Source organism: Grus americana, chromosome 9 (assembly GCF_028858705.1).
Source record: "Grus americana isolate bGruAme1 chromosome 9, bGruAme1.mat, whole genome shotgun sequence".
Classification (NCBI taxonomy): Eukaryota; Metazoa; Chordata; class Aves; order Gruiformes; family Gruidae; genus Grus; species Grus americana.
In genome coordinates, this window is record NC_072860.1 from 23,637,225 (window position 1) to 23,658,909 (window position 21,685).

General features: G+C 36.7%; 1 protein-coding gene across 10 annotated transcripts in view; it reads left to right on the forward strand.

The window, feature by feature from the left end:
- PHC3 (polyhomeotic homolog 3) overlaps positions 1-21,685 on the forward strand; it is a 36,614-nt gene that overhangs the window by 1,868 nt on the left and 13,061 nt on the right. The window contains exons 2-14 of one of the 10 annotated variants that reach the window (XM_054834601.1): positions 1,537-1,684; positions 2,462-2,620; positions 4,055-4,132; positions 5,757-5,915; positions 7,143-7,241; positions 9,217-9,457; positions 10,937-11,814; positions 13,278-13,428; positions 14,584-14,837; positions 15,685-15,841; positions 19,024-19,138; positions 20,520-20,670; positions 20,762-20,993. In XM_054834601.1, coding sequence (XP_054690576.1) covers positions 1,559-1,684; positions 2,462-2,620; positions 4,055-4,132; positions 5,757-5,915; positions 7,143-7,241; positions 9,217-9,457; positions 10,937-11,814; positions 13,278-13,428; positions 14,584-14,837; positions 15,685-15,841; positions 19,024-19,138; positions 20,520-20,670; positions 20,762-20,993 — 2,800 coding nt within the window. In that variant the 5' untranslated portion in view covers positions 1,537-1,558. Of the gene's footprint in view, positions 1-1,536; positions 1,685-2,461; positions 2,621-4,054; positions 4,133-5,756; positions 5,916-7,142; positions 7,242-9,216; positions 9,458-10,936; positions 11,815-13,277; positions 13,429-14,583; positions 14,838-15,684; positions 15,842-19,023; positions 19,139-20,519; positions 20,671-20,738; positions 20,994-21,685 lie in introns of those variants that run through there. The other 9 variants (XM_054834602.1, XM_054834608.1, XM_054834609.1 and 6 more) reach the window with 9 other exon arrangements.

Sequence of the window (21,685 nt, forward strand, 5' to 3'; positions counted from 1 at the left end):
CTCTTTCCTGTTTTTGTTGTACATCCATTGCGGGAACAGCTTAGGCAATGACAAAATTATTTTTTGAAAATGAGACACTTTCAGCTAAAGGATTAAAAGCTTTCATAGGATGAACTTCTGGTGGAATAGCTAGTAGAGTGGGATACATTGCACATCTCACTAATAATGCATCTGAAACGTGGCTGAGAATGAAGGAAATTAAAAATCCAATGTTGTTTATTTAGGCTAACTTAACTGGTTGCATAACTCTGCTAAAACTAGCTAGACAAGTTGTAGGTGTAAATATTTTGATGTGCTTTTAATGTCCTCTGGAGGAGACAACTTTTTTTGAAGGTACTTTACCATTATGTGAAATTAATGTAAAGTGGTTTTAAAAGTGATGCTGTTTTTATTGTAGTTGAAGCGGTTAACCCATGTATGTTAACTTGTCTCTACTGTCAGTAGACAAACTGCATCAATAATGCACAACAGATCTGAATTTTTAACAACAAAGCCATATTTTTTTCTTCAGTTCTAATAGCAGGGTGCTCTGCTTTTAAAGCATGCTTTATTGCTATGAATTTTCTTTGATGGTGACAGATACGCGCCTATACAATACAATGGTAGGCATAAGGTCCTTAGCTGACCATGTATCTATTTAAGTATTCCAAGTAATCAGGAGCTACAGCATCGTGTGCAGTTCTCTACTTGCAAAGTAGTTGTGTTTTGAGAGGTGAAGGTAGCAGCCTGGCAGCACTGCATTCTGCTTTCAGCTGTCTGAGTTGAAACTCCTGATTATGTTCCTGTTTGATGCAGCATCCAATGGGCGGTTTGTTAAGTACTTGCCAGTGCTGCTTTTTTTCTTGTACATTGCAGCACTTTCAATTACTATTTTTCTGAGCCCTTTATTGTAAGAAGGAAACCCATCTTCTTTCCACCTGGTTTTTTTAACATCCTTTCAAAAGCAATAAACAGCAGCTATGCTATTTCCTGTTTAATCACAATACTAATACTGAAAAAGAAACTAAAGTAAACACTCCTCGTATATTAAGATGTGTGATGCATTTTAGTTTTAAAGACAACATTTTGAGAGAGAGATTGTACTCTGCAACAGAGGAAAGTCTCATAAGGCTGGGGAAAGAATCATTAGAGATGCTGAGATGCTTAAATATGTAATTTCTTCCTTGACTCTTGCTGTGTTTTGGGAGGTATTGCTGTAAAAAGTAAAAGCATTTTTCCTCTGCGTCCTTTCTCTTTCCAAATAGAGCATGCCACCAGCAATTTTTGCCAAGAATGTGTTTTGCTGAATACACAGGATGGTCAGCCAGCAGTTTCAGTGCTATGCTGTGGGGAAGAGGGGCGCAGCAGCACTCCTGTGTAGCTTGCTGGAAATCTTGCATGTATGCCTAAAGTGGTCACCCATTGCTACTCTTGATGGATCTTAGAAGATTATAACTGCATCTCTCAACAAATCCCATCAAGTAATAGCAAATCCTACAAACTAAACCATTTTAAAATTTCCCATTATTCTATCTGCTTTTATTTCAATTCTGCTAGGCTGGATGAACGCTGCATAGCTATGGAGAATGAACCGAACACAACAACATGTTCTGCATCTACAACTACTATCACTACCACCTCCACTTCCCGGACACAGCTGCCACAGATATCTGTCTACAGCGGCTCTGACAGACATGCTGTCCAGGTACTGGGCTATGAAATATTCTTTCCTGTACTGTACAGTGCTCTCAAATACAGGCATTGCACAATATTTTACACAAAATTAACCTTCCATTCTTAATTGCTGTCTTCTTTCTCAATATCTGACTTACTGGTTTTCAGAAGATACTGTTTACCAAAGAGTATCAGACCACTTAAGTATAGTGCAGGGTACAGGCCTGCCTCCCAAATAAGGGAGGGGGAAATGCTATGCTAGAAAGTTGGGTTTTTTTCACCATTCCCTAAGGGTATGGGTTATTAACATAAGCCTTTACAAAGCAACACAAAATAAGGCTGTTCATTTGACCAGCGTTGACTACAGAGATCCAGAGGTATCTCTATGCGTGTAACTGCTACTTTGAATACAGCTGCCTCTTGTTTTTCTTGAGATTAGGTCTCCTTGAACTCTGTATGGTCCATTCTGTTGGGTTTGATAATTGAATCTCTCTCATGCTATCCTGCTCTTTCAAGAAGCGGAACATTATGTAGGACTTGTTGACAAGAACCTAAGAGGCTTGGATGTTGTGTTATGAATGATGCTGTATTGTCAGCTGATTGTCAGGCTTTCCTTGAAGACGTGAATATATTTTTTGGCTATATTCTGTGACTTGGTTGAGAACAGTGATGGAGCAAGTTCAGTATTACATAATTGGTGTGAAAAGAATTTATTTGGGTTTATATCCTTGTAAAGGTAAACTTCAACATCATGTCAGCATGGTGTGTACTTTGTAATTGTAATTAATTACCTACTGATTCATCACAGGTTATTCAGCAGGCCTTGCATCGTCCTCCTAGCTCAGCTGCTCAGTACCTCCAGCAGATGTATGCAGCCCAACAGCAGCATCTAATGCTGCAGACTGCTGCTTTGCAGCAGCAGCACTTAAGCAGTACCCAATTTCAGAGTCTGGCAACTGTACCACAGGTGAGAGCGAAGATTGCTGAAAAAGAATGGTGTACTACTTTCTAGAGTAGGACTACAATTCTAGAGCATTGTCAAACATAATAACAGCTTAAGTGCCTGAGCTTAATGCCTCACAATAATTCATTGTTATATTTTAACAACTTTGGTATTTTAAATTGTATCTTCCTCCAAACTATTTGGAGGATTTTGTCTGGTGTTACAGATGCTCCAGTAGGCGACCATTCCATGCTTTATTGCATACATTATAATGCATCATGTAAATCATCAAACAGTAATAAAATAAATATTAAAAATAGACTACTTGAATCTTCATCCCATGATTTTCTCTAAAAGTTGATGGGGAAAGCAATGAATAGTAATGTGTCTTAGTGGAATCAAATAAAAATAATGAACATCTGGTATCTTAGTGTGTTTTGCCACACATCTGGCTGCATTATAAGTAATGGCAAAATTCAATGTTAACTCTTGAGTGTGAAAATGTAGAAAGTAAATGACACTTCATTTCTGAAGCACAGCTTTTAACACTAGTGAACATTGGAGGAGACCCATTTTGAAAACTCAAGCAGTGGAAAGATTTCCTTTGACCTCAGTTGACCTCAGATTGAGACTTGCAGAGATAGGTGGTTGTTAATGATTTTACACACGGAAATGCTAAAACAGTTAAAGACTTGAGGGATATAGCTGTTTGTTGTCAGAACTGGGACTGATTCTTCTATGCTCCTGGCTTTTTCTTCTATACCTTTTCCATTAGTTTATGGTAATATATTGATTTGTCATTTTTTTGTGTGATGGATTTGTATGTGCATATACAGTTACTGAGACAAAGCAAAGAAAATTAGATTGGGGAAGGCTAAGAAGTTTTGGAATGCAGTCTGTTAATACAGAAATCTAAATCATTGTCCCTATATTCATCTGAAGGGCTGGAATAGCATACTGTTACAGACGCTAGATGTGCTTACACAAATTACCATTCTAGAATATGAGAGTGTTCTTTACAGCGTTTATAAAGTTTGTTTTATTTTTAGAGGATTCTAATCATAATAAAAATTATGATGTGAGATTTAATAATGACAGTTTTTAATGATGTCGCATTTTAAGTTCTGAGCACCATAGGTAGTGAGCTGATCTGTTGGCTCCATCATTAACAGTTCAATAGACTTTACCTCTGACAGTTTTTGTTCAAGTCTTGATCTGCAAGAATCTGAGTGCCTGAAATTGAGTAGGAATTGAAGGCATTCAGCACCCTGCAGATTGTGTTCCATAGTGCCGAGTACACTTTGCTGAAAACTAATTCCACCGCGTAAAGCATTTTTACTGTTAAGTCAGAGAAAAGGTGATGGTAGAGAGGGATGTTTCTGATGGTTTATGCAATAATATGAACATCACTTAAACACTTTTTGATTTCAATATTTGACACATATTCTTGCTATTTAGGCAAGCCTGTCAGGTGGGAGGCAATGTACTTCCCCCACTGGGAGTGTCACTCAGCAGTCAAGCATGTCGCAGACCTCGGTACGTAACTGAACAAAGCCCTCCATCCATTCTCAACCCCTCTTGATTATTATATAACTACTTGGAAAAAAAAAAAACGGAAAAGATTTTAGTATTTAAATCTCTGTGGTTAAAATTAGTATTACCAAAACAGTAAATAGAAGTATGACGACTCTGTAGTCAGTGTTGGCTGCGCTTCCAGCATCCACCAGTCATCCTGATGCGTGCTGCCAGCCGCTATCATTGCTGTCCAGCATTGGAGGCTGGCTTCTCTGGTCCCAGCTCACTCTTGGTGCTCTGAGGTGCAGCTGCTCACTTCACAAGCATTAGTGACTCTTCAGACCACTGCAGGAGTCACTCCCTGAGCTTTCATCTTTTACATGATTTCCGATTGGATTTTTCACATTAGTTTCTTTATTCAGGGCGCTGTTGTAGGTTAAAATCATCGCTCTGTGTATCAGTGATTAAAGAGCACCAAATCTAAAGAATCCAAGTCAGTGCTCACATAAACATTTAATCAGTTTACTATATTTATAGCATTCATTCTTTTATTGATGATCATCTTTCATCATGCATCTTCTATGCACTTTCAATTACTTTATCCATATTCTAGTTGTGTGCTGAGGTTTCAGTTATTAGCAGCTCCACGTTCAGTTCATGCTGTATTTCTTTAAGCGGCATCTCCAGATGTGTAATTTGCACTGTCTCTTATGTACAGTTCTAGAGTTGTATCAAGTAGGACTTTGCTAGTCCTACAGACATCCTGCTTATTAATCATGCCCTCAAGCTGTTCATGACTTCAGTGCATAGCTTCAGTGATTTAACTATATTTTTTTTTAAGCTCTCATAGCATTGCTTTGGCTTACAGTTGTGAGAAGTAAAATCATTCAGTCATTAAATTTAGGAGGGAAAGTCTTTAAAGATGTCTAATGTTAAACTAATAGAATAATTGGGCTGGGATTTTTCAAGGAAATCTTTTGAGTAAGTGATGAAAAAGAGCTGGGCACTTAACTCTGTTAGACTGGTTAGAAAAAAATTTAAAAAAAAAACCCCTAAACCAAAAAAACCCAAACCAAAACCACAACAGCTTTTGTTTGAGAAGATGCTAAAGAGAATCATTGAGGAGCATTTAATGTGAAACTGTAGAAAGTTTTATTCTCCAGTCATTTTTAAATGTGCGTATGTAGAATGAGGAAGTAAAGTACGTATATAGTGGCACAAAGAAGTGTTCTGATCAGGTTGCATAACAAGCGTTAACAGAAGCTATCAGTCCAGTCAGATAATATAAACATTTAAAGATGCTTAAATATTAAAATTCAGCATTTTTTTTTCTTAAAATATTGCAAGCTCATGCTACCTATTGTGTAAATCTATATTTCTGCAAGGTATATTTTTCAGATGTCAGAATATAATTGTTTGTAATTGTAACTGCTTATTACTATTTACTGTGAAACGGTTGCTTGCAGTTTAAAAATGAAAACATACAATCTTGCCAGAATCCGGTTTTGTGATGATTGGCTCAATATATTTTTGATATTAGTTCAGAGATTTCAACTGCCCCTGCCATTTTTGTCAAAGGCTTTCTGGCTTTAGACCCTAGGATGAATGAATTTCCATGACAGAAGCAATATTTTTGTTTCCTTAGATTAACCTCTCCACCTCTCCTACACCTGCACAGATAATAAGCCGTTCACAGACCTCCAACACCACCAGCAGCAGTATTACCCAACAGACTATGTTGCTGGGGAGCACCTCTCCAACCCTGAGTGCAAGCCAGGCTCAAATGTATCTACGAGCTCAAATGGTAAGTTTTGATTACAGTTCTTAAGCTTGGTTTTTGTTTGGCCCTGTGTTGTCATCGTCTGTCCCCCTCTCCTCCCAAAAAACCCCCTCAACCTTAACCATTTCAGGTATTATTTTATTTCTATAAATTATTTATAAATATTTTTCTTTAGTTTCAGATAGCATTGAGAATTCAGTCGTTAATTTGTGAATATGTATCTTCTGAAACACTGTAGACACCAGAAGTAAAAGGATTGCTGTAGCTTAATCCTCTGGTGAACTTTGCTTAAGTGTTTTTAGCCTGGTTGTACTACAGTTATTAAATTGATCAAAGATGGGAAAAATAGAAAAAGAGCACCTGCCTTTTCTGGCTTTGTAGAAGGGCATACTGGCGTCTGTCTATATTCAAAGTAGACTGTTTTCCAATGCACTGGTAACATTCAGAGTTCCAAATCCAGATTAAAATTTTCTTAGATTTAACTAAGATTGTTCTTTGCATTATTGTCTCTAGAATTCAAGTTAGATACATAGTTTTCATTCCCTTTGGATTCACATGGAACTCATTGGATTCTTGCCATTTCCTGTCAATGTGGCATTTCTATTTCCTAATTGGCAACTTTGAAAAATCTGTTTAGGAAATTTTTATTTTCTTTTTATTTAATACTTTATGTAGTGAGTTTTGTATGAGTTGAACCTTACAATCTGTGTGGGATTTCATAGACATTACTGAAGTTGTACATGAATGCTCAGGTACCAATCAATTCTTTCTATGATACCTGTTCTTTCTATGACACTTAATTAGCATAGTTAAAGTTCATATAACAGCTCTGCTTCTTAAATAGCATAGTGACAGATTGGAAAAATCTAAGTTCTCTTTCTTTAATATAGTAGATATTGGGCTGCTCTCTTGACTTTTTTGTCTTTGTTTCACTCATTTGTAATATTGGAGGGAAAGTCTTCTTTAAAATACTTTTATGAAAGATGGTAGGGGTGTATATATATGAAAGATTTTTCTCAATATATAGAGCAAATATTTTACAGTATTATATTCATTTTACATTATTATCTTTTTACTTAAACTACCATGATAAATGGTTCTTTGAGTAAGTTCATCTAAAAGTAAAAAAGTAAATCTTAGAAGCTGTACATCACTATGTGTAAGTTATGTATTTTTCTTTAAAATATTGCATTTCTTTCACATATTTTCAAAGTTTCAGTCTGTTACCAGGTATTTTTTCTTGCTTAACAGCTTATTTTTACTCCTGCGACCACTGTGGCTGCTGTCCAGTCTGACATTCCTGTTGTCTCGTCATCTCCCTCATCTTCCTGTCAGTCTGCAGCTACTCAGGTGAGCTTGTATAAATTTATTAAAGGTATGTTCAGTAGAGTGGGCCGAAACTGAGAATAAAGGAGACATTGCGCTTAAGTTTTACTTGCTTGTAAAAACTACTAATAGGTACTGGTTATATATAACTTCAGTGTCTTCTGTTTGCCATCATCATACATTTAGAGGTGATCATATTATATGTAAAATTTGGATCATGGATATGACATTTTAGGTTTTCATAATTAGCTCTCATCTTTATTACCTTGAATAACTTCATGTTATCGGCTAAACTTGTATCACCTTTTCACTGCTCAACATATTTGTGTATCATCTGGAAAAAATTTTTCTTTCAAAGCCTTTGTTAAACGGACCTTGTTTAGAAACCTTTTAGAAATCCAAGTAAATTATATCAGTTGAATTGATATAATTCTCTGACCTTACATTTGTTGACCCCTTCAGAAGATTCTAATAGATTTGAAAACCTTAAAGATGTGTCACTGTTCTGGGGTAATGGTAAATCATTGAAGCTTGCCTTCCCTTTGCTTTTCAAGTAGGTATTTGAGGTGGGCAGAGCTTGCTGGAATCCAACTGTGTTTTTATGCAGGATGTTGTTGAGCAAGCTCACAATGTTAAGTTTGTCAGTTGAGCCTTTGTTGAAAAGATGGATTGCTCCTTCAGGATTTAGAGAAATGTCTGTCTTTATCATATAAGCTAACCTGAGCAAGTAGGCAATGCCAGTTAATAAGGAAAAAAAATGCATTTAGTTATATACATAAGTGTGTATGTTACACTTAGCCAAGATGTTTGTGAAGGTACAGTATAGTGATCTCACAGTATTGTCTTCCACGCAGAAATACCACAAACTCAGCAATTCATCGATGATTAGCAGTGTCTCAATGGCAGTGCCTAACATGTCCTGTTAGGTGAACTGACACTTTTCTCCTACTTACTCTTCTGCTTCATACTTTTTTCTTTTCATACGTGTCCCCCTCATGTGTGATCTGGATGTCTCGGGTTAATTACTGTATCTGTTAAGGTGTGCTGAAGGTTGATTTGTACTCACAGAGATAGTATTGCAGTAAATGCCTTGTGCGTGCCAATAAGGAAACAAATACCGTTGTCTTCAGAACAGGATTTGAATGCATCCAGTGGTAACACACTGAACAGTGAGCAGTAAAATCTCAACTAGCTGGTCATTACACAAATACCAACTGTTGAATGAGGAAGAGATTATATAATCAAAATAGTGGACAGTGATAATAATTACTCCTCTTTTTCATGTAAAGTATGATGTAAATTAGTGCTATGAGGGTAGTCTTTATCCTCGAAAATAAAATTCTAACTCAGCACGTCCGATTGGAAAGTTGGGGTCATGATGTACAGAATCTGGCTGTGATATAACAGATACTAGTGAAAATAATCACTGACTGATTTACATTTCAGAAGGCAAACCTTTTGTTTCATGTGACATTGGCGGTTTCACGATGAAAAGGTACACTAATATCGCTGCAGAACTAAAGGGCTCATGCATAACATACAGCAAATTCTGGTCCCATTGACTACCCAAGGCTCTGGTTTATGTTAGTGTCTAGAAGCATGCTTAAAGACCACTGTACTTCTGCAACGTCTGTATAAAAATACTGCATTTGCTTAAGATGCTTTGTGTCATTCACTTTGAAGGCACAATGAAAGAGAAAAAAGGCAAGTTTTAATTCAAATTAATGTAATGAACAATTTGCCTTTCTTTTAAAAGTTGAATAGGAAAAACAGACTTTCCTTTATTTTCTTTATCACTGAAGTAATTCAAGATCCCTATTCTTTTCTGAATTTTGTGGCTTGAAAGGTACTTTGGTATGCAGATTTTTAACTTCTTAAGTATTTTGATCACATGGGATGAAGAAGCATTACATAACATTATTTTTCTGCTATTTTTGCCTGGATGTTTGTCATAGATGTTTATATGGTTTGGGTTTTTTCATTTTTGTTCATTTCCCAGGTTCAGAACTTGACATTGCGCAGTCAAAAGTTGGGTGTATTGTCAGGTTCACAGAATGGCCCACCAAAGAGCAGCAGTCAAACTCAGTCATTGTCTTTGTGCCCTAATAAACCTGTAACTGGTTCCAAGGGCAGCCAACCAGATCCCTCAGAAAGCAATAGAAAAGGCGAGAGCCCAACTCCAGAGTGTCGGAGTACACCAGTCACACGGACGTCAAGCATACATCACTTAATGACACCAGGTAGGATGAAAATGGAGCTGTAAGACAGTTATTTTTATTAAAGTTAAATTGTACCTTACGGTTCTGTGAGAGTCTGGTGCTCTCTGGGTTCTTTTAGACATTCCACATGAATAGGATTTAATGTTTAATAGTAAATTTACTTATTTGTTGATATTGGATGTTATGCAGGATTTTGATTTAGCAAAGCGATACAGCAATGTTCTTAAATCACAATACAGCAATTGCAATACATGCTTGAATCACAGTACAAACATGATTCTCATTACTGGTCTCTCTGTATGCTCATTGTCAGGACATGTCATCCTCAATCTCTGGGAAGCAAACGTGGGCTGAAAGGACCTCAAGCCTCTTGTTCTCATCAAAATCTATTTTTTTGGTGGTTCTTTTGTGTGTGTGTCGTCTATGCCATCAGAATGTTCTTATATCAAGTACTTTTATAAACCCTTAGGTAATAGTGCCCCAGAATTTTAGTATTTTGTATTAAGCAATAAATCAAAATAAGCACGCAGTTGGTTAGATAGGCATTTACATTGTGTACAATGTATTTGCATTTTAGCTTCCTTATTTTGAAAGAGTAAGGGTAGTCTAGACAATTGGTCTGAATTCTGTGGAATTTAGCTTGGCTTAATGGCAGCTTTTAGAGAAGGAGTAAGACTGCAAGGCAGACATTCTTGTGGTATTGAGCCCTCATGCTCTTAGAACTCAGTTCGGTAAGGAAAAAGATCCATGTTCACTAACAGAATAAATAAACCCACCCACCCCAAATTACTGAGTTGTTTCTCAAGGGGAAAAGACAAAGCAAGAAGAGGTTTGCATGTGGAGAATATATGCATGTGTCTGCTGTAAAGAATTACCAGTGAGGCACTGGTTCACTTGAAGGTAGCGTGATATCTCTGGAAACTGCACTATTTTTAGATTAGTACCTTTCAGTTTGTGTGTTCAAGTTCAAATACTTTGAAAGGTTTTAATTCATATGGAACTCTTGGAATTTTTTTTGGTGTCTTAAAATTGTATTGCCTAAAGTTTAACTTAGCAGTTATCAACAAATCCTGTTGATGGTGACATGCTTATCTCTTCCATTCCAGTCTGTTTCAAGGCAAAGGTTAAATCCATTTAAAGTTGCATGAAATTCTTAAATAAGAGAAGGCTGGATCAGCATTAATCTTAGAACTAGCACCGAAAAGATAAGTTTAGGTACTTTTATATAGAAAGTACGTATCTGTGTATATATATGTAAAATATGTATATATGTGTTCCTTTATTCATTGCTGCATTTTGTTTTGGAAATTGATACATTCCCCTAATAAATTGTTCTTGTGTACTATATGCTGTCAAAGAAGATATTTCTAAACATAGATCCGAAGGGTTGGAAAAGTTGCGCTGATCTTACTTAAAGTAAAACTTCCTTTCTTTTAATATTTTTATAATGTTATCTGGACTTAAATAAATACTAATTGTCACTTTTTTCCCCCCTCACAGCTTCATATTCTCCATTGCAACCTCATTCTCTAGTAAAACATCAGCCGATCCCACTTCATTCACCACCTCCAAAGATTTCCCATCATCAGCTGATACTGCAACAGCAGCAGCAAGTCCAGCCAATTGCACTTCAGACTCCTTCGGGTCAGGAACCCCCTCCATCACAGCACTGTCTACCGCTCCCAAGCCACGGGCTTCCTCCAGGTCCCAGCAGCGTCCAGTCTCATTGCTCACCTATTCACATCCATCCTCCACCTCTAACACTATCTCCTACTCCATCCCAGTCAGCTCAGCAGTCAGTAGTGGTATCCCCTCCACCTTCTCACTCTCCTAGTCAATCACCCACAATAATTATTCACCCTCAAGCTCTTATTCAGTCACAGGCAAACTCCCTCGTCCCAACAGCTCTTCAGCCAGAGCAGGCTGCTTCTCAGCAAACTACCACCAATCCAGTACGACCTATTGCACAGCCGCTCAATCTTCCATCGCATCTTCCGCTTCCATCTTCCCCCGCTGTACATCTAGGGTCAGTAGATCAGCCCAGCTTAGTTTCCCCAGGCCAACAGCTCATGTCCTCGACACCACACCAGCAATATTCAGCCTTGCAGTCCACACCTATCCCTCTTGCAGCTCCTCCTCAGCTGTCAGCATCTTCAACCCAGATTCAACAACTGCCGTTGCAGTCTGTGCAGCCTTTACAAGTGCAGCCTGAAATTCTGTCCCAGGGCCAGGTTTTGGTTCAAAACACTTTGGTTTCTGAGGAAGAACTTCCTGCTGCAGAAGCTTTGGTCCAGCTGCCATTTCAAACTCTTCCACCACCACAGACTGTTGCAGTAAATCTTCAAGTGCAGCCATCAGTACCAATTGAAACTCCAGTGGTAAGTGGTAATATTGCAGTTCTTCTGTTCTTTATCCTCTGCTTCTCTAAAGAGCTGTAAATCTGGCTCATTGACTTCAGAGGGAGCTGAACCAGGTGCTAGACAGAGGACCAGAAGAAACCTATTGATTACAGAAATTAGTTTAAAGAAAACAATAGATATTTTCCTCTGGGTTTTTTTTTTTTTTTTTTGGCTTTTTGTAATGGATCATCAGTCAAGAATATCAACCAAGACTCATGAAAGTGCAACTTTTTGACCTAAAATCTTATCTCTTAATGAACTTGCAGCATATCTAAAGTTAAAAAAGCAAGTAAATATATGTCAATGCTTATCTCAAAATGAATTTTGATAAATATCCCATAGGGACTGTAAGTTTTTGCCTCTATGTAAATACAAATATAATATAGTCAATCAAAATTTTGAGTAGGAGAATCATCTCTATACTAGCTGCAAAGGCATATAGCAGATTATTAAGATAATAGAGTTCTGGTTAATTAATTTTGTACTAACATCGAAAAGATCCTTTTCATAAAAGAATAGGGGAATTTTTGATGCTGTCTTGGTGTTCGCCATCACTTCCATCTAATTTAGTTTAATGTTAGTGTCAGACATCTGCAGTTTGTAACTGAAGGTTTCAGCTTCACTCACGCTGAACCAAAACGAAATAAAACGCTGTGCAAATAATGCTGACATTTAGGGTGGCATTGCTAGGGTTTAATGGTAACATGCTAATAAGATTAACGTGAGCAAAAGAATCAACAGCTCTTATAGGCTTTTTTCCAGGCTACCAGTGGGTTAAGGAAGGTGTTCTGTTTAATTTCTATTGAGGGTAATGATAATATCAGCTCTCTAATATTTCATGTAGAAATTGGGCAAAAGAGTAGAAGCCAGGTTTGCTTTTGGCAAGGTGGTGTTTTACATCCTAATCTGCTAAACTGGCTGTCAGTAATTCATGTAAATTTACTTTAATAGTTTTGAGGAGCATACCTTATAATCTCTTATAAGCACTAATGCTTGATTGTCTCGGTCTACTCGTCTCAAATACTCAGTTTGGTTACACTGCTGTATAAGAGAGAGAACAATTTGCAGACTTGTCATTAATTTATAAAGCTTGCATTTTGCAGAAGTGTTTAAATAGCTAAAAAAATGTAATTAAAAGTACAGTAAACTATAAAGATAAGACATTGAAAAAGTCAAGTTCTCTGGTCTGTTTGATACGAGAGCTGTGCCTCTTTGTATTTTGCTATTTGTAACAAAATACCTTAATTTTACTTTCATAGATACCGTGATGTCCTCAGAGTTCATTGTTCTGTATGCAGTTTGGAAACTAGTATTTTATTTGGAGATTAGCATATTTTAACATTTTAACTGGTAATTTATTTTAAAAACTGTATTTATGCAACTCTGTTAAGGTATTAAGATAGAATGGAAATCTCTCTAAAGCAATAGTTTGTTGGATGCAGATTTACCAAATGGAGAATGTATGTGAAGAAGACATGCCCGAGGAATCAGATTGTGTCCATATGGCTAGAACACCTACGCCACCCACTCTGTCTCCACCAGCCATAACCTTGGGGAATGGAGAGGCACTTAATTCAGAAGATCCTTTGTCAGGTGAGACCAAATGTCAAACTAAGGTAGCTGTTTTGCTTAGAAACTCCTACTAGTTATCAATGTTTTAAAATAAAAATCTGTGATCTTGATCTTTTGTATAATTTAGTGGTATCATTTTTTAAGTAAAAGAAACTATATGAAATATATTAGAAATCCATGTGATAGAATGATTCAGTCCCAAAGGTGTAGGTTATATATGTGTTTGCATAACATGTAGCATGGAAAATGCTTATTTGAGATCTTTAGCATATACTTTTATATTAAAATCTTAAGAGGAGTGTCAGTCTCCAGTTAATCTTTAAGTGATAGCTGTGTGATACGAGCAAAATATTCTGGCTGATCTGGTGTGAAGATTGATTTTGCAGAATCAGGGTCAGCAATCAGAAGTTGCTGTTGAAATGATTGACTACCTTGTATGATTCTTTTTGGCACCTTTTTTTTATATGCCACAGTAAGGAGCTGTTCTAATGCAAAACTACCAATGAAAATTTTTCTTCTTCAGTGAATTATAAGATATACATGCCTGTATTGATTCTTGTCCTGCAAACTAATGTAACTTCCCTGATGTGGTAAATGCACAAATATATACTCTCTTTACATATAGTGCATATATATATATGCTATACATATGACTGGGTGCTTAGTGGCTTGATGTTGTGTATATAGTTGTGACCTTGCAGGTTACTGAGGCTCAAAGCATCCCTGAAAATAAATTCTGTCTTTAGAAATACCTCAGCTGCTCAGTCCTGAGAATCCAGTGTTTGAATATACTGGTTTCTGATCCTGCTGTAGCAGGAGGGTTGGACTACGTGATTTCTAGAGGTCCCTTCCAACCCCTACCAATCTGTGAATTAATGGCCAACTGTGCTTATAGTTAGTAGGTACTGAGTAAAGGAAAATGTTTACATGAGTGCTTATAGTTAGTAGGTACTGAGTAAAGGAAAATGTTTACATGAGAACTGTTTGTTTGTGGAATAGTCTGTCAAGGAAAAACATCTTGTTTTCAACGTAAAAATCTGTAAACCATAGGGAAAAGCCTGTGTTACAGGATGATGGGTGCAGAGATGGGTGTGTTTATCACCTCTTATTTCTCGAATTCTGAGCCAACGGTTGGACATAAGTGATAAAAAAAAAATGTACTCTTATTTTTTTCAGAACATGGGGGACTACCTTCAGTGACATCATCAGTCAGTGCCTCAGTAATTAAATCCCCGTCTGATCCTTCACATGCATCTATTCCACCACCACCTCTTTTGCTTCCAGCAGCAACAACGAGGAGCAACAGCATATCAATGCCCAATAGCATTCCTAGCCTAGAAAATAAACCTCCACAGGCTATCGTTAAACCACAGATCCTGACCCACGTTATTGAAGGCTTTGTGATTCAGGAGGGGTTAGAGCCATTCCCTGTAAGTGTAAAAGTTGATATGAATTTTTTACTACTAATTTTTGAAACAAACTATTTTTACGAATGATGTTATTTGTGGCTAGTAGCTATTTAGGTCTTGAATCATTTTTCAGATGTTGGTTTTGACCTTTTTCCCGCTGATCGGTAACCTGTTTCTTACAATAATCACAATACTTATATACTGTTTGTATTGTTTTACGTATATAATCAGAATGCATGCTACTGTTGGGCTTGCCAGTATCACTGGATGACAAGATACTAAATGAAAACAGAGACGAGACAGTTGAATGGATAGGCTATATCCAGAGATAACTAGAGAGTGATTTTTTGCATTAACTTTGTTTTACATTTGTCTGTCTTTTAGATACCTCAGTTTAAGTGATACCTTAATTTAAACCTCTGAGATGAGTCTGTGTTAAAATTCTAAAATGTTAAAATTTTGTTGTTTAAAGCACTGGCAAGCCCCTTATTGAGCTTGGTGTGATTAGTACTGTGCCTGGTAAGAATTACTGTTGAAAATTTTAAATCTGCAAATGGACAGTTTAAAACCTATGAGTCTGCCTTATTTACTAATTTAATGTGTCTTTCATTTTCCCATTCCTTCATTTCTCTAGATATAATGTGTTTCTTCCTTTGTTAAAAGTAATTGCAAACTCTGCAGAGCAGGAGCGAATGTTTGTATTTGTTTGAGAAATGGTATTTAGAGCTTTGGTGCTATATAATAAGGATTCATTGATACAGAATAGAAACTGTGTTTCTAGTCTCAGTTACAACTGCTAAATTGCAAATACTATTTTCAATTATTCATTGTTCAATTGATCACTGTTGTTTTGCTTTTATTGCCATAGGTAAGTCGTTCATCTTTGCTGGTAGAGCAGCCTGCAGAAAAAAGATTGCTAATGGAGGGTCAAATCATGAGTGTTGTGTGTGTTGAATCAGACTTGCAGAATACAAAACACGCAGACAACTCATCAGACACAGAGATAGAGGATATGATGGCAGAAGGTTTGTGTGATTTATATCCATTACTGCGTATAAGTGTATTGGATCAGACCCAAGTTAAGGATTGCAGACAAGTTAAAAAAATTTGCTTTAGAAAGCATTCTGAATTCAAGAAGAGTATTTGTTGGTCATGAAGTCAAGTAAACATGGTTAGAGTTTTTGCTTAAGGCTTTACCACTCAGGCAATTTACTTGACCACTCAGGCAATATGTATCTCTGCTTAAAAATAAGAGTCTATTTTTACTTGTAGCACTGATTTTTAGTAGTAGCTGGTTTAGCTTGGAAGCATGTCACTGAAAGGAAAAATCGATGGATTGCAGTCCTCCTACATGTTGAGATAACATCTGTGCAAAGGAGTCAGAAACAGTGGAAACATAAAACAGGATTTCCTAAATTATGGCTGATTATGTGATTGCATTTACTAGTGTATCTCAGTATCATCCAGAGCCGCCCTTCATTTTGCAGTAACAGCCTAGTTTAGGCAGTGGCAGGTATCTGAAGTGCTTTGCTTTATAACTGTAACTTTGGTTTGATTATGTTGTAATTGTTGTCTACATATTAAAATGAAGAAACAATTTTTAGAGTCCATTTTTTTAATATATTACAGAATATTCTACCGTAAACTAATTTGAGGCCCATACCTTATTCGTCACAAACCTTCACATAGGCATGGCAGACTAAATTTTAGAAGGCAAGCATCTGGCACATTAATAGTGGAGGCTTGCAGTGTGACTGGAAGTTTTCTAAACCTTTGTTTCATTTAATTTAAAATTGCTGTTATTTTTTTTTGTATCATCCCCCAGTGAGGGCTTCCATTTAGCCAGCTCTTTGAGAGGGAAGTCCAGTGATATGAAAGCATCAGGCACAAGAGGCATTAAAAAAAAAAAAGTCATCTGATAAATTGTATGACTTGTTTGACGTTTTTTGGTTATTTTACAGCTCAATGGAGCTACTACTTCACACAAAATGAGACTTGTAAATCTCTTAGCTCATGACTGTGCTTCGTAAATTGTTTAGTAGATTGCTATTAAACTTGCTTTCTTGATCAAGAGTACAGGGGTTTTTAAATAACTTGTTTCACCCAATGTATTTCAAACAAAAGAAACTTTTTGCCATCTGGTATATCTTCTAGCATATTTGAAGCTCTGTTTGTAATTGTTATTTTGCCTTTAATGTGTTACAGTAGATCTTAATTCAGTTTTCAACAGCATTCCCTAAGAACTTTTCAGTATTAACACTATGTTGTTTCTCAGATTTCAAACAGCTTGTCTGTTGTTTTACAGAATTACTCAAACATTCATGTTTTTTTGGTTTTAGTTATTGTTCCTGACAGCTGGTGTTAGATTTATGTACACAATTTGCAACTACTCTTTAGATGAGCTAGTAGGAAACATCCAGCATTGAGACACATCCACATATGTGGAAGTTGAGCAAAGGAGATTTTCTGATACTAACCCAGGGTACAATTGCATGTATGGTAGAAACACCTAATAGGCAAAATAAAAGGCTCTTAGCACCAGTTTTTGCTTCACTCTGTTACTTTTTTCCACATAGCATGACCTGGATTGGGAGTGAGGGATTTTGGGGTTTTTTGGGTTTTGTTTTGGTTTGTTGTTTGGGGTTTTTTTGGTTTTGTTTTTGTTTTTTTAGAGTGATTTATTTGAAGGATGCATCTCTGGTGTTTAACTTCAGTTGCAAGGTTGAATCAGATTTGGTATGTTTCAAATTTCCAGTTTTTACTTCCTGTGTGATACCAACTTATTAAGTTGGAGACTTGCAACATGGTAGTTTCCAGTGTGACGCTGTTGAAGGATTTGTCGACTTCAGTTATGTCTTTGAGTCCTGATATGTGAGATGCTATTCACATACCCTTTTCAGTATTTTCAGCTCTTTGCTGCACTAGTGCTTTTTTGTACCTTGTCGGTACAATAGTGTTAGCAAGCGGTTTAATCAGTTAACAGTGCTATAACAGACTTCTGCAGATTCATAGTTAAAATCTTTCAATTAAACTTTGATCCCTGCTTTTGCATTAGCTGTCATCAGAGCTTTTAACAAAGAGTTTAGAACAAAAAGCTAGTTTGCAATTTTTGCAACTAAGTATGTAAAATTAAAAGTATGAACGTTGGAAGGTGAATAACAAGAGGCAAAGCATATGAAACAATGACTCAGGTAAATTAGAAGTGGGAGAAGTGAATGTTTAGTCCTCTGAATTTTTGAGCAATGTATTTTGTCTGTGAGTGCAGCCATGTGGCATGCAGTTCTTTTACTTAACCTGAATGACTACAAAATGTTACATTTCAGTTTGTGCCAGTTTCTCTCCTTCGTTTCCTATGATGCATTTCACAGATGGTACATGGGATGAGGGGTTTTTTTTCCACGCCAGAAGTTAAGTTAGTTTGCCAATATGGTGGCATTATTCTAAAGTATGTGCAAACCATGCTCCACTCACAAAATATGCTTCCAGCAGAAGAGGACGTGGACATTCACCATGTGACGGATGTGCTGCCTTGTTGCCTTGTACTGCCTTATTTTGGGCTTTTCTACTTTTTCTTTCATTTATGCTTCTCTCAGCTGGTGTTTGAGTTCTTCATAAGGAGCAGGAAAAGTGCCTCCTCATCTCACCAATAACAGAAAAATATTCTGTAACAGTAGCCTGTAAATCGGTAGATGCTATAGTCCTTTCTTATACGCAGCTTATCTTTTTCATAAATAAATTCAGTGTTTTATTGGCTTTCACAAGTCCCTTTGGTTATAGTAGCTGCTTATTCACAGAAAGTATTTTAAAAGGTTAATGCATTATGTCATTACAGGAGAGCTTGAATTTAGACCATGGAATGCCCGGTTCTCTTAATGAACTCTTTATAAGCAATTCATGAGGACTAGAATACTTCTTTTTAATTGTTCTGCTAAGTTTAAGGGCACTTGCTCATGAATGGCTTGAAATTTAACAAAAAAGCTGATTAAATTCATTAAATAATTGAAGATTCAGTAAGGTTCAGTTTGCTCAAGATCTTTTCTGTAGAGAGTGAAATCTATAACTTGCTTAGCTTTGCATAATTTTCTGTTAATCAAAGTATTTGATTAAATGTGTTAGATATTTGAAAATCTTCTACCTGAGATGAGAAAGTTGAACATAATTTTGTGTCATTGAACCTGACTTCTTTATGCCTCACTCCTTTCTTTAGAGGGACTGGATGAAATTGACAATGATCTTCTGAAGTGTGAATTTTGTGGAAAAATGGGATATTCTAACAAGTTTCTACGGTCAAAAAGATTCTGCTCCACATCCTGTGCCAAAAGGTACTCTGTCTAGCTATTGCTGGTTATTATCTGGTTAATGGAATAGCACCCAAATAGTATCTGAAGTTGAAAAATAAACAGTAAACGATGACCCAGATTTGCAGAGTATGTGGGTACAAAGGACTATGGTAGATTGTTTGTCTTGTTCAAATATATTATAAAGGGAATTACAGTAAAATTGTGGACCTCTTTCCAGAGGGTGCCATGAATGCTGTTGGGCTTATGGGAAGGTGATGGGTACCATGGAAGAGAAATCCATTAAGGGTTACTAAGTGTTTGGAAATTGGTGCAGAGGTTTATGGGCCGCAAATCGTTATGTATTTCTCATATTCCCCTTGATGTTGGGTAATGTCAGAGAAAGAATACTGGGCTAGGTGGGCTTTCTTACAGTTTTGTGTGATGCTAGGGGAAAAAAACCCGCTGAATTTATCTTGGCATAATTGAAATGCTGCATAGACAAAAAACATTCTTAAATGTTTCTAGTAACAGTGTAAAAATTCTTTATTTGCATAGAGTAAAATAGAAATATTCATAAACAGAAATAATTTAGTGTTTTCTAAAGCTTCTCCTTTCTTGAAAATAATAAGTGATACCATTTGCTTGTATATGGTTGGCAGAGAAAAATGGCTGGTTTCTGTTTCTCTTTGAGTTTAGAATGCTGCTTTGATTTTGTTTTAGTTAAGAGGAAGAATTCATAGTCAACAACTGAATATAAAATCTTCCATCATTACAGGAAAATTTATATTTAATCCCAGATGTTTTAGAAATAGGGAATAGTTTCCCATTTCCAATCGCCACTTATTTCTTTTTTTTTTTTTTTATCGGTGTGCCCAGAGACCACCTTTCTCTTATGTCTGCTACTTTTTTAATCCCCCATCTAAGACCTTCCCATTTTAAGTAGTGGGAATGTATATTTCTGATTTGGTACATGTTGGGACACTACCAGCAAAATAATCTTAAAAAGGGATTTGGCCCCTTAATCTTAAAATGGGATTTTTTGCCTCCGTCCTCCTTTGACTGGGTATCAGCTAGATAGAGAAAATGGAAGCAAAAGATACAATGTGGCTCTATGCTTTTAGTGGCCATTTCAAAGAAGTGGGATTGGACTATGTGATAAAATGCAAAGGTATTTCTGTCATGGAAAATTTTAAGGAATGGGCAAGACTGACATCTTCCAGGGATGATCTAGATGTACTTGATCTTGCATCAAGACAAGGGGTTTGAGTAAATGGCCTTTGAGATACCTTTCTCTTGTATTTCTGGCAGCTGTTGTTGTCTTTAATTAGGCAGCATTCCTACAACACTGTAATTTTATGGTTACTTGATTGAATTCAGTCCAAAATACTATTAGTGCATTATTGAATATATCTTACTTCTTTAGGCACAGCCTTAGTTGCACTAAGAAATTTGGGCTGTTTACATCAGACAAGACCAGTCGTTGGAATCGGAAATCAGATAGCCAAAGTCTTGGGCGACGCGGGCGTCGACCGAGTGGCCCTGATGGGGCATCACGAGATCATTTTCTTAGACAGGTCTGTGGAATATTTGCTTAAAACTATGGCATTATTTTGGGAATTACAAATAAAATATAATACTGTAGTGTATTTGTACTGCATTTTCCAGCTTCCAATTACTTATCCATCTGCAGAAGAAGATATGGCTTCTCATGACGATGCTGTTCCAGCTGCCATGACCACCCGTCTGCGAAGACAGAGTGAAAGAGAGCGAGAACGTGAACTTAGGGAACTAAGAATTAGGAAAATGCCAGAGAGCATTGACTTGTTACCAGTGGTGCAAGCTGACCCATCAGTATGGACTGTTGATGAAGTTTGGGCCTTTATACATTCTTTGCCTGGTATGTAAAGTGCAATAACTTGTTCCTTTTTTTTAACAGTAAAGTTCCTTGCTTTTTAGCATCAGTGTGAGGAGGAGGTGGCATGGTAACAGCACTATTGTACTCATTAGAAACTGGAGTGTGATTTTTGTTTCCTCTTGCTTGTTCCTTCAGCACAAATCCCTTGCTGATAGAACTAGTCCCACTTCTGCTGTTGCATCCCAGCTGATAGAGATTAGAGCTGTTCCTCCCTTCAGTCTGACCTCTCTCAAGAGGTCAGTAGAGAGATCAGACACACTTCCTCCCTTTCACAGTCCTTTCTTCTCTTCCTTACTTGCTGCTTTTTCTACTGAAAAAGCAAGAGAGTTATTTCCCTTTATACAAGTGAAAAATTTGAAAGGCCTATCCTGATACAAGTCATTAAAAAAGAGTAAGCAGGTTTCTTCTATAAAGCTAAACTTTGTTTTGCATAGCTTTGCTTAGTAACTGAAATGCAGAGAACTTCTGCATATAGACTTTGCATACTGGTAGACACAGTCTGTTCTTAGAAAAAAATAATCTTGTTTCTCCTTATTTACAAACCTTTTCTTTAGCTTAATATTCACAGTTACCTTTATATCATCTTCAGTTTATTTGACATTTATTTATCATTTCTAACTATCACAAGCTTTAAAGTTTCACTCCCTACTCTTTCCCAAGGATCAGATACTGCC